Genomic DNA, 13,858 nt, shown 5'->3' on the forward strand with positions numbered 1-13,858 from the left:
TACTATTTGGCACACTCCTGTTCATAACAGCACTATTCACAATAGCCATGGAGTAAAAGAACTAGTTAAAAGAACTAAACTTTTGAGATAATGTATTCAAAAACTTGACAAAGTGCTTAGTCTGGCACCTAGTAAGTGTTTAAGAGATGAGGTGCTATTATTGTAAGAGTGACGATAATGATGCAGGAAGAACTGTCTACACCCTCTCAGACATCATTTCTTGCCACCCATAGTAAAATGGCTATTTTCTCCATGCTGGTTTTGCACTTCCAGATGACTTATTTACTATGCAGGTCTGGAAGAGTACATAGTATTTCCAAAGACCCAAAGGGCAAGGAAGCAAGGAGCTTCAGCACGTCTCAGTTATTTAGACCATGGTAAGAAGTACTGCTGGGGAGAAAGGGGCAGAAAGATAAGGCAGAAAATTCAGTGTACATGTGTCAGTGTCAGAAAATATGCCAGAAGAATATTAAGACAAAAAATAATAGCATTTGAGAGAAGAAACAAACAGGTCACTGAACTTTTAATGACACACATTAAGTATAGACCCTTAAAACATTTTACTGCACTTGAAACCAGAGGTCTCACAACAGTGACCACACCCAATTCTCCTGACTCTCAAAGTCCCCCCACATCCCACAACATGCTATGTTTCAAAGATAATTCTTCTTTTAGCACAGAAGGAGTGAGATTGAGCCCTGCTTGAAATCCGTAAGGTAATTCATTCCTGTATATGACTTAACTGTCACACTCTCTCCTAACCTTCTCTTAGTGATGGACATTAGTGAAGCTAGAAAATCATGAAATTAAATCCTATAGCATGAACAACCGAAGGACCAGTGAAGACACACTTACCACCCCCAAAATCACAAAGTAAGCAAAATGTTGTAGAAATGCCACAGAAATTATTGTTCTTGTATAATCTGCTTAAGAATGCAGAAGTCATTCCACTAGAGTGGGTCATTTTAAAGTTTACATCTCCGGCATATTATCTCCTTAGAGCAGGTCTGGGGGAAATTAAACCCATCCCCCCCCCCTGTCTTTTTAAAGACAAACAAACAAAAGCACATTCAAGAATTCTCTATTAAGCAAGTTCTTACAGCTTTAATTTCTATGATCATCATTATCAGGACCCAAAGTTCTCGGTCCTAGTTTGAGTCAACAAAAACAGGGATGAGATATTTTCAGTAAACCAGCCATCAAGTTGGCTGTGAAGGCAGTACTTACAGCCAAGTGTAAAGGGCTTATTGTTGCTCTATTGTCTGAATCATTCAGCATGTCTGTTCCCGATGTTTCCATTAACTGAAAAGGAAAAGAATTTTAAATGTCAGAAATGGCACTTTAAGACATACCATAGCAGGTATTCCTGGTCCCCCTCCCCCTAGTTCAAATCCATTTTTAGAGTAGAGGTGGATACTTGAACATGAATTTAAAAGTCCCAGAACATTATATTATGAAAACTAAACTCAGAAACCTTACAGAATGGATTATCCTGAAAATCTGGAACACACTCTAAGAGTTTTGAGGGAATGGCTATAAACTCTGACTTGGAAAGAAATGCTATTTAACTGCCACTAAGTAAGAACCTCCTTCCTCTTCCTCCCTCATAAACATGATTTCTGTCACCATCTTTGTTCCCAGGAATGTGTCAGACAGGCTCCAGTTCGACTGAAAGCAAATACTTAAATACTCTGAAGAGTAACGGGAAAACGGATTAATACTTACAACATCTAAAGGAGTTTCACTTGCAATCTGAAATAAAGTTTAAAATAAAAACATTGAGTTGAAGAAGCAGTCTATGTAGTAAAGAGATAATGCAAACTACATGTCTCTATTTACCTATGGCTTTGTTAAATTCTCTTCTGAACTTGTGCTTTCTTTGCCTCCAAAAATTTATAGTCTTTTAAGTAAACAACTGTACAGCAGACCAAAAATCTATATACATGGGTCTCAGACTTTAGTCTAGAAATACTATAGTAACCTAAGAAAACAGTATTTCTGAAGCAGGGTTCTAAATGCTATATTAAGTATGACAACCTCCATTTTCTTTTTTATACCCATCCTCCTTGAATTTTACTCCCACTTTAAAGCAAGCAATGTTAATTTATAAATAAACTTAAATGAAGAAACCTGTGACATGAGGCATGTACCACACACTTGAGAATCATTTAACTTGCCTTTTGGTTTGGCTGAGTTGGGTGAATGGTGTATACACTCAGGAATGAGACCACATTTGAAATAAAAAGCTCCACTGCAGCAGATGAGTCTCCCCTTTCAGGACAGACTGCTAGTAGACTAGGCCTTTCAGAATCCCTAAATATACAGGGGAATCTTCTCACAGGGACATGTATTTCTCACATGTGACAAAGTTACAGTTCTTTAATGCCTTCCAGAAAACCTTTCAAGAGGCAGGGGCAGTGAACGCTAGGTGGGCATGGGGGTTTCTACGGGAAGGACACAAGGAGACCTCTCCAGAGATCTGATTTCTTTCTGTCCCCTTTTGCCGTGAAAGGGAAAAGGGAATGAAAGAAAGCTTAATGAGGTAAGTGTGAATTTAAGATGGAAACAGATTCTAAAGATATTACAAGGCATTTATTTCTTGATTCATTTATTCTCATTGTCACTGCATTATTAGAACATAAACTCACACTGGTCCTTCCACAAGAACTCAGGATTCTTACCAGCTGAAGACACAGACGGTGACCATATGCAGCTGAATAATGAACGGCATTGTATCCTTGCTTGTCCCGGATCCCCGGATTTGCATCATTTCTTAGTAAGTATTCCAGGCACCTATTACAATAAGCCATTTTCAAAATTCTAAATCCTGCATTTTAATCAATGACAAAAACAAAGACAAACTCAAAACTGGCAATTTTTCTTACACTCGAATAATGTAAAAAATCACAAACACGTCTACACTACATAGATTTATCATTTAAATGACACTGACTCTAAGTGTCACAAAACTACAAATTAAACGTTCATAAGAGAATCTCCTTTATCCACAGCTTGTCTGTCTATGGTGCCAGTCAGCCTGCTCCGTGTTTGATAGGATTAGACTCCTAGTGGTGGGGAGCATCTAATCTATCTGGACCACACAGTAAGTATGATATCTCATTAGGAAGCTCAAGAAAGGATGTAAAACTATCTCCCAAAACCAAGATCGGAATTCACAGATCTTACTTTAGAGATCTGAGCAGTGTGCGGACAATGCACAACTGGTATACAGGTAACAAGAAAGACCTTTCCACAGGAAATACACTTTATTCCTGTGCTATTAAACAATGAAGGAAGCAGTTTTAAAAGGACTTTATGATTCACAATTTGTTATAATTGTGATAAATGTTATTGCTACTACAGTCAATGAAAGAGTACTGTTAGAAATTAAAAGATTTATCTCTAGAGTTAGTTTGATACCATCCACCTTGGACAAACAGTTTATTCACCTTCATAGTAAAATGGCTTCTGTTTATTCATCTTACAGATGGAGGTACAAATTCAACTAAATAATCTAAACACCATTCATGTTTTTTATTAAGTCTGTTTTAAAAGCACAAACATTTCACTCAAGGGCATATCTTTCCATCTTTAATCAAGTTTTCTAGATGTGAATGACAAATCAGAAATAGTTCTCCTTACCAAGACTTGAATACAAGACAGATTCTATCAGTGGAACAAACTATTTTAAGATAACTTGCTGATATATGAGTACGGGGGGAAAAAAAGATTTAAGGAAAGCAAAACAAGTAGGTTAGTTCATGCTTGCTTTGTGAAGTAGGAGGGCAAGTCTCAAAGCACTACTTACCGTGACTAGTTGCAAGTATGCAGCATTAAATGGTCTGAAATAATTCAACCATAATACATGCAGAAGTTCCTATCAATCATAGTGTTAAATAGTTTACCTTCACATTATTAGATGATTTGTCTCCTACAGCAAAACAAAGACTAAAACTTGATTTACATCTATAAAATTACTTCTATTGTCATGCCTTTCAAATTTTGCTAAGCAGTATGAATTTTCATAACTACTTTATAAGCATTATCTTTATTTTTTTATTTTTTATTTATTTATTTTCATTTATTTTTATTAGTTGGAGGCTAATTACTTTACAATATTGTAGTGGGTTTTGTCATACATTGACATGAATCAGCCATGGATTTACATGTATTCCCCATCCCGATCCCCCCGTCCACCTCCCTCTCCACCCGACTCCTCTGGGTCCTCCCAGTGCACCAGGCCTGAGCACTTGTCTCATGCATCCAACCTGGGCTGGTGATCTGTTTCACCCTAGATGATATACATGTTTCGATGCTGTTCTCTCAAAACATCCCACCCTCGCCTTCTCCCACAGGGTCCAAAAGTCTGTTCTGTACATCTGTGTCTCTTTTTCTGTTTTGCATATAGGGTTATCATTACCATCTTTCTAAATTCCATATGTATGTGTTAGTATGCTGTAATGTTCTTTATCTTTCTGGCTTACTTCACTCTGTATAATGGGCTCCAGTTTCATCCATCTCATTAGAACTGATTCAAATGAATTCTTTTTAATGGCTGAGTAATATTCCATGGCGCATGTGTACCACAGCTTCCTTATCCATTCGTCTGCTGATGGACATCTAGGTTGCTTCCATTTCCTGGCTATTATAAACAGTGCTGCAATGAACATTGGGGTGCACGTGTCTCTTTCAGATCTGGTTTCCTCAGTGTGTATGCCCAGAAGTGGGATTGCTGGGTCATATGGCAGTTCTATTTCCAGTTTTTTAAGAAATCTCCACACTGTTTTCCATAGTGGCTGTACTAGTTTGCATTCCCACCAACAGTGTAAGAGGGTTCCCTTTTCTCCACACCCTCTCCAGCATTTATTGCTTGTAGACTTTTGGATAGCAGCCATCCTGACTGGCGTGTAATGGTACCTCATTGTGGTTTTGATTTGCATTTCTCTGATGATGAGTGATATTGAGCATCTTTTCATGTGTTTGTTAGCCATCTGTATGTCTTCTTTGGAGAAATGTCTGTTTAGTTCTTTGGCCCATTTTTTGATTGGGTCATTTATTTTTAACAAGTGGTGCTGGGAAAACTGGTCAAGCACTTGTAAAAGAATGAAACTAGAACACTTTCTAACACCATACACAAAAATAAACTCAAAATGGATTAAAGATCTAAATGTAAGACCAGAAACTATAAAACTCCTAGAGGAGAACATAGCCAAAACACTCTCCGACATAAATCACAGCAGGATCCTCCATGACTCACCTCCCAGAATATTGAAAATAAAAGCAAAAATAAACAAATGGGACCTAATTAAACTTAAAAGCTTTTGCACAACAAAGGAAACTATAAGCAAGGTGAAAAGACAGCCCTCAGACTGGGAGAAAATAATAGCGAACAAAGTAACAGACAAAGGATTAATCTCAAAAATATATAAGCAACTCCTGCAGCTCAATTCCAGCATTATCTTTAACAAATGAAAAAATTACTGACATTCAGGAAAATTAAATCACTTCCTCCCAATCTTTTGGTTACAATATGGAAAAGCAAGGACTAGACCTTGTATCTTTTCTTCAAGTGTTCTTTCCTTGCTAGAAATGCTTCAGCACATGGGTTAATGAGTTAGTGACACTTTAACCCGGGTATTTATAAAATACTGAACCACAAAACTTCTTAATCTTGAAAATCTAGACCTCACTTTTGACTTGCAAATGAGAAGGCAAAGAGTTGATCCTCACTTTCTTTCTCACTGTAAGTTAACACATGCTCATTTTATAAAACTCAGAAAATTAAGAAAGAAAAATTTTCTATGAAACCCTCCTTCTCCTAAAATTAACTATATATGCAAAATCTGGAGGAATATTTATGGCTAAGTAATCTAAGTATCTAAGTAATACTAAGTATCTAAGTAATAAAGCATACTCACTGTTTAATACTTTGTTTTCTTCATCTGTTAGACAAATTAAATATCTTCATCCCAATTAAGCATGTAATTTAAACAGGGGAGATGTTCAAACTATTGAAAGTTCTCCTATTCTTCCTCCACCACCATGAACTCCCACCACTTTTTCTGGCACAAGTTCAGACTGAATGCACCCCGCGTGCTCCCTGGCTGGTCAGAGCCCTGGGAAAGGAGCACTCACCCGAGGGCAGGGAAACATGGCACTGTCACCAGAGGCCTCGGAACGCTCCCTGACCACAGGGTACACACAGCAGTCAGTTCTTACGTGAAACAGATACTACGCAGTTTAAAGACTATAGCTCATCCTCAAAGGACGATTATAACGTATCAGGTACTGTTTAAGCAATTTTGATACTCTATCTCATATGACACTACCTCAATATGCTACAAGAGATCAGTGGAGAAATAACTCCAGAAAGAATGAAGGGATGGAGCCAAAGCAAGACCACCACCCAGTTGTGGATGTGACTGGTGATAGAAGTAAAATCCAATGCTGTAAAGAGCAATATTGCATAGAAACCTGGAATGTTAAGTCCATGAATCAAAGCAAATGGCAAGTGGTCGAACAGGAGATGGCCAAGGTGAACATCGACACTTTAGGAATCAGCAAACTAAGAGGGACTGGAATGGATGAATTTAACTCAGATGACCCTTATATCAACTAAAATGGGCAAGAATCCCTTAGAAGAAATGGAGTAGCCATCTTAGTCAACAAAAGAGTCCGAAATGCAGTACTTGGGAGCAATCTCAAAAACGACAGAATGATCTCTGTTCGTTTCCAAGGCAAACCATTCAATATCACAATAATTCAAGTCTATGCCCTGACCAGTAATGCTGAAGAAGCTGAAGTGGAACGGTTCTATGAAGACCTATAAGACCTTTTAGAACTAATACCCAAAAAAGATGTCCTTTTCATTATAGGGGACTGGAATGCAAAAGTAGGAAGTCAAGAAACACCTGGAGTAATAGGCAAATTTGGCCTTGGAGTACAGAATGAAGCAGGGCAAAGGCTAATAAGAGTTCTGCCAAGAGAACGCACTGGTCATAGCAAACACCCTCTTCCAACAACACAAGAGAAGACTCTACACATGGACATCACCAGATGGTCAGCACTGAAATTATAATGATTATATTTTTTGTAGCCAAAGATGGAGAAACTCTATACAGTCAGCAAAAACAAGACCAAGAGATGACTATGGCTCAGATCATGAACTCCTTATTGCCAAATTCAGACTTAAATTGAAGAAACCGGGGAAAACCACTAGACCATTCAGGTATGACCTAAATCAAATCCCTTATGACTATACAGTGGAGTGACAAACAGATTCAAGGGATTAGATCAGATAGACAGAGTGCCTGAAGAACTATGGATAGAGGATCGTGACACTGTACGGGAGGCAGGGATCAAGAACATCTCCAAGAAAAAGAAATGCAAAAAGGCAAAATGGTTGTCTGAGGAGGCCTTGCAAATAGCTGTGAAAAGAAGAGAAGAGAAGTAAAGAAGAAAAGGATAGATATTCCCATTTCAATGCATAGATCCAAAGAATGGCAAAGAGAGATAAGAAAGCCTTCCTCAGTGATCAGTGCAAAGAAGTAGAGGAAAACAATCGAATGGGAAAGACTAAAGATCTCTTCAAGAAAATTAGAGATACCAATGGAACATTTCATGCAAAGATAGCACAATAAAGGACAGAAATGGTATGGACCTAATAGCAACAGGAGATATTAAGAAGAGGTGGCAAGAATACACAGACGAACTACACAAAAAAGATCCTTCATGACCCAAATAATCATGATGGTATGATCATTCACTTAGAGCCAGACATCTTGGAATGCGAAGTCAAGTAGGCCTTAGGAAGCATCACTACAAACAATGCTCATGGAGGTGATGGAACTCCAGCTGAACTAATTTGAATCCTAAAAGATGATGCTGCGAAAGTGCTACACTCAATATGCCAGCAAATTTGGAAAACTCAGCAGCAGTCACAGGATTGGAAAAGGCTAGGTTTCATTCCAATTCCAAAGAAAGGCAATGCTAAAGAATGCTTGAACTACCGCACAATTGCACTCATGTCACACTCTAGCAAAATTCTAGCTCAAAATTCTCCAAGCCAGGCTTCAACAGTATGTGAACCGTAAACTTCCAGATGGTCAAGCTGGATTTAGAAAAGGCAGAAGAACCAGAGATAAATTTCCAACATCTATCGGCTCACCGAAAAAGCAACAGAGTTCCAGAAAAACGTGTACTTCTTCTTTACTTCTTTACCAAAGCCTTTGACTGTGCGGATCACAATAAACTGTGGAAAATTCTTAAAGAGATGGGAATATCAGACCACCTGACCTCCCTCTTGAGAAATCTGTATGCAGGTGAGGAAGAAATAGTTAGAACTGGATATGGAACAACAGATTGTTTTTGAATAGGGGAAAGAGTCCGTCAAGGCTATATATCGTCATCCTGCTTATTTAACTTATATGCAGAGTACATCATGAGAAACACTGGGCTGGATGAAGCACAAGCTGTAATCAAGATTGCTGGAAGAAATATCAATAACCTCAGATACGCAGATGACACCACCCTTACGGCAGAAAAGTGAAGAAGAACTAAAGAGCCTCTTGATGAAAGTGAAAGAGGAGAGTGAAAAAGTTGGCTTAAAGCTCAACATTCAGACAACTAAGATCATGGCATATGGTCCCATCACTTCATGGCAAATAGATGGGAAAACAGTGGAAATGCTAACAGACTTTATTTTCTTGGGCTCCAAAATCACTGTAGATGGTGACTGCAACCACAAAATTAAAAGATGCTTGCTTCTTGGAAGAAAAGTTATGACCAACCTAGACAGCATATTAAAAAGCAGAGACATTACTTTGTCAACAAAGGTCTTGTCTAGTCAAAGCTACGGTTTTTCCAGCAGTCATGTATGGATGTGAGTTGGACTATAAAGAAAGCTGAGCACCGAAGAATGGATGCTTTTGAACTGTGGTGTTGGAGAAGACTCTTGAGAGTCCCTTGGACTGCAAGGAGATCCAACCAGTCCATCCTAAAGAAAATCAGTCCTGAATATTCATTGGAAGGACTGATGTTGACGCTGGCCACGTGATGTGAAGAACTGACTCATTTGAAAAGACTCCGAGGCTGGGAAAGATTAAGGCGGGAGGAGAAAGGGACGACAGAGGATGAGATGGTTTGATGGCATCACTGACTCAATGAACGCAAGTTTTGAGTAGACTCCGAGAGCTGGTGATGGACAGGGAGGCCTGGCGTGCTGCAGTCCACGGGGTCACAGAAGTGGACGCGACTGAGAGACTGCAGTGAGCTGAACCTCATGTGGCCATGTGTTAGGTCAGACTGCCACTCCCAGTTCACAGATGAAATGCAGAGAGTTTAAGTAATCTAACCAAGGTCTCACAGCAATGACAGTACCAGTATCAAACCTAATGTTGTCCTACATGCATACACAAAACAGCTAAGAAGGCTGCTGAATGCAAAGTTGTATACAATAGCCATATGTATTTCTCTATTTCATAGCACAAGGGAATTTAAAGGTAAGATTTATTTTGGCAGTAAAAATATGAAATACTTAGAAATAAACCTAAGGATTACAAAAGTTCCAAGAAGAATGTATGATTCCACTTATATAAGGCTCAAAACAGACAAAAATACACAATGCTATTAGAAGTCAAAATATGATTTCATTTTTGCGAAAATCTATCTCCACTAAAGTGTATCTTAGTGAAGTATATCTATGTATTAATAAACACATGTATCTATAACCATCTGACAGTATGAGAGACATGAAACGATCTGCATAAATTTATGGAAATACTTGTGTTAGTGGTGCCTATCACAGAAGAAAAGGCGTGAGGAGGATTTCTTCCTTATATGTAATCAGAATAAGCAACCCCAGTCCCAGGTCCTCACCCTTGTGCTCATAGCCAGCCCTATTTTTGTTCAAATGGCAAAGAGAGTTTTGTTTATAAATACTGCATACATTTAATGTTTTTGTTTCCCGAGTCAGGACTGCCTACAGTGACTGCAGGCATCAGGATGACAGGGACAACGAGCAGGGTGAGTGGAAACGATGTCATGTGTTTTCCCCACATCTACGGAAACTGAAGACAGAGGGACACATGGAGAGGAGAACTGTGCTACTAACTGTATGTTAGTTATAATAAGTTAGTATCTGTCACTGTGAAAACAGAGAGCCAATGGCAGCGTGTCAGAAATCCCACAGTGTATACAGCCTTCCCTGGGGAGGGTAACAGGACATCACCAACCAACCGTTAAAGAAGGAAACCAGCAGACACACATTACTGAGTAACAGTATTTGAAGCCAAGGGGAATTAGTTTCTCCTTTTAGAAAACATTTCACTCTGGGTTTGGCAGCAGAATGAATTATTCCAGATTCTCTTATTATTACCTAACCTATTCCTAGGATTTATAGCCTTGGAGTCCAAAAAAATAAACCAATGCTTTAATTCTACTATGTAAGTCTCCAAAACGTGCTGAGAGAATGCCTCTGGTACTCTGTGGTTACTGTGGCGTAGAGCTACCAGAGGTTCCCAGGGAACAAGTCAGAGTTAGTAAATGATGGTGTCAGACAAGACCTCAGGGATTCTGATACTTTAAAAGTAAAAAAGAGGCTCCAAAAGCAGTGCTAGAGTCTTTAACACGCATGACCTCAGTTTTCCCCACAATTCTGAGAATGAAGCCTACTTCTTAGAATTGTGGGGAAAACTGAGGTCACCCATCTAGCTTCTCTGGTAGCTCAGACGGTAAAGAATCTGACTGCAATGCAGGAGACCTGCATTTGATCCCTGGGTTGGGAAGATCCCTCGGAGAAGGGAATGGCAACCCACGCCAGTCTTGCCTGCAGAATTCCATGGACAGAAGAGCCTGGAGGGTTATAGTCCATGGGGTTGCAAAGAGTTGGACACAATTCAGTGACTAACACTTTCACTTTTTCAGGCTTCATTCTAATTTTATAGATAAGTAAGTTTTTGCCTAACAGTTACTTGCTTAGGCTCAAAAAGGATAATATGAAGACCTCAACACTTAAACTGGGTCTTTTGGATCAAGCTCATGTTCTTTCTAGTACATCAGGCTGCTTGTAAAGATACTGAGAATTAAGTGTCTAAGTAATAAATATCTCTAGCCTACTGCTCAAAACAGCTTATATTAGTTAAGAAAACTAACAATTTAAATCACTTCACTACTAAGTACAGTTCTAAAGAAAAAGTAGACTGGCTTAAAATAAAACCACAAATCTCCAACAGTATAGATGGAGCATTGTCATGTTTATGTTTTTGTGTAGGAATTCAGGTTTAACTGTCTAAGGGCCGGAGGACAACGGGATAATCTCTGTGTCTATGTGACCTCAGTGGAATTTATGAGCATCATGCTGGGCAATATCCAATAAGAAGTTGATGGGAACAGTGGTAAAGGACTACTGACCCTTTATCTTTATCCTTTAAATGATTATATCATTTAGAATGATATAATTTTAGCTATAATCTATTTTAGGAAAAGCTATAAATCAAATCTTGAAATTACAAAGTTTATAAAATAGAGAATAATCTACTTACCTAAGTATACCAAAATACTTTCTGATTTGCAAAATGTTTATCATAGATTTTCTTTAAAGCTATACTATCCAAAAACATAATTCAAATAATTTATAGCTTCTCTCGAAAACTATCTATGTTTAACTATTCTGATATACATGAAACTATAAAAATGATATATTTCTTCAAAGAGAAAATATAGTCATTCTTCAGTATCCAAGGGGGATTGGTTCCAAGAATGCTTGTGGATCCCAAAGACCATGAACCTTCAAGTCCCTTATAAAAAAATGAACATAAACCTACAATGAATATAGTCGGCTCCCCAAATCTGCAGATGCAAAACCAGCAGACACAATTCACTGATAGCATATTTACTAGAGCTTTCAAGATTAGAATTATAACCACAAATCCAACATAACAAAAGGGATTTGCAATTACAGTCACAGAATTTATAATAAATTAATATTAGTGAATAATATCATTAAATTATGCTTTTTATAAGGAAACAGATCTCTGTTAAATGCAACTTTCTTGAAGTTTACTTTATAAAATCTTTCCCTCAAAACCATTATTTTTATTTTCTACCCTTTACTGACTCAGACTCATGGGGAATACCACAGATACTGAAGGTATCTTCTCTGTCTCTTAAAGAGCTCATTTTCTTCCAAGAAGGCAATATACATTAAGGTACTGACATCTGACCAACTTCAGCTGAATATTAATTATGAAAGAATTTATAAATCTCTCATTCATTTTTATTAAGTCATCCTTGGGCAACATTTACGCACTCACTGTGTACATAATTTACTTAATCTTTAGTATCAACTATGTGACCAATTCTGCTAGTTCAGTTTACTCCCTATTTAAATACTAACTTGCAGGGATCCCTTGGGAATATGAATGCTCTACCTCTGAAGGATACTGGCATTCCAATCTCTGCCCTATCTTCTGAAGGCACTGTCCGTCTACCTCTTGCCTCTCCCTTTCCCTATGATACACTCAACACTGCTGCCTCTGAGAAGTCAGGTGGAAGAAGCTTGGAAGTAATAGATACTAAGATTTGCTTTTGGAAGGGAGGACAAAAAGGGAACTTTCATCTTTCTTCTACCACCTCATTAGTTCATAAGGCAGGTTGCTGAGTAGCAGCAGGCAGTAATAACTATGATTAAGAGTAACTATAAAAACAACTTCTTTTCCACACTAGACACTCAGGGAAAGAAATAATAAAGAGTACAAAAAGAAAATACAAATTTGCTATAAAAGTCGCCATCTGTATGGAAGATGCTGGTCTATAGAAACAATAATCCTTCATTCTCACCACGTGGTACTCACTTGCCATCTGTGTCTGACGTCGCTGCATAGTGCAGGGGTGTGCATCCTCTTTCATCAAGGTCATTCACACTTGCTCCGGAGCCCACGAGAGCAAACAGGCACTGGTAGTTGCAGTTGGCAGCAGCATAATGCAGTGGAGATCTTTTTGCCCAAATTAATTAAAAAAAAAAAAAAAAAAGTCAGGGACACAGCCCAGGAAGTATGAGCGCAGTTGATCTACCCGGTTATAAACACTGTATTTATAGTAAGTTGGAGGTTGATTTTTGCCATACACTAAGTCTTTCAAAGGGTCAGACAGAAAGCTAGGAGGAGAAACCAAGATGCCTGACAGCCTCTAAGAAAACAAAATAAGACAGAAACACAGTTAAAAGGAAAAGAATGTAAAATAAGACAAACACAGTTAAAAGTATTTCATAGCTCAGACAGTAACAATTACAGTTTTTTGAGTGAATTATGGATACACTTCATATTCTGCTCCAAAACTTGTATTTTCCTTCCTCCCTAATACCATCAGCAATCTGAAAAGAGTTTTCATTTTAAGAAAGCTTACCCTATACTAATACAAATGTTTCACGGTACAGAGGTAGCAGCTTCTGTTACGTCTCAATAGAGGAATAAATGGTAAGAAAAATACAGAAGTATTAAAAAGAATGCTGTTGTATCAACTGTATGGGAGAGCTGCACAGTAATATCAGATTTCTCAAGCAAAAAATGCATAGTTTTGAAGATTTTTCATCACTTTGAAGAGCTAGGGTACTGTGTTAATTACTAGAGACAGAATATTTGTAGATTACTTCTTTCCAGTTACTGACATGAAAAAGAATGCCATTAAATTTAGGAGTTTCTGTATTTAGATTATAAAACTATAATGATTCATGACTTTTCATTTAAAAAAAGAGGAAGAAGAAAGAAAACAGAAAAGTGAAGGTAAATTTAGTCCAGAATCGTCATGGCATATTGTTTTCTAAAATATTTACCTGGTAAAATGACAGTGAAGCATTATTTTA

At 38.0% G+C, this 13,858-nt stretch overlaps 1 protein-coding gene across 5 annotated transcripts in view; it reads right to left on the reverse strand.

Annotated features, from left to right (window-relative positions):
• The window catches only part of ANKRD28 (ankyrin repeat domain 28), a 195,498-nt gene that overhangs the window by 22,036 nt on the left and 159,604 nt on the right, over window positions 1-13,858 (reverse strand). For all 5 annotated transcript variants that reach the window (XM_065943348.1, XM_065943352.1, XM_065943349.1 and 2 more), the window contains 4 exons: window positions 12,852-12,992; window positions 2,682-2,793; window positions 1,726-1,752; window positions 1,228-1,302 (listed from right to left, as the gene is read on the reverse strand). In XM_065943348.1, the coding sequence (XP_065799420.1) occupies window positions 1,228-1,302; window positions 1,726-1,752; window positions 2,682-2,793; window positions 12,852-12,992 (355 nt within the window). The remainder of the gene's footprint in view (window positions 1-1,227; window positions 1,303-1,725; window positions 1,753-2,681; window positions 2,794-12,851; window positions 12,993-13,858) is intronic.

Source organism: Muntiacus reevesi, chromosome 8 (genome assembly GCF_963930625.1).
Source record: "Muntiacus reevesi chromosome 8, mMunRee1.1, whole genome shotgun sequence".
Taxonomy (NCBI): domain Eukaryota; kingdom Metazoa; phylum Chordata; class Mammalia; order Artiodactyla; family Cervidae; genus Muntiacus; species Muntiacus reevesi.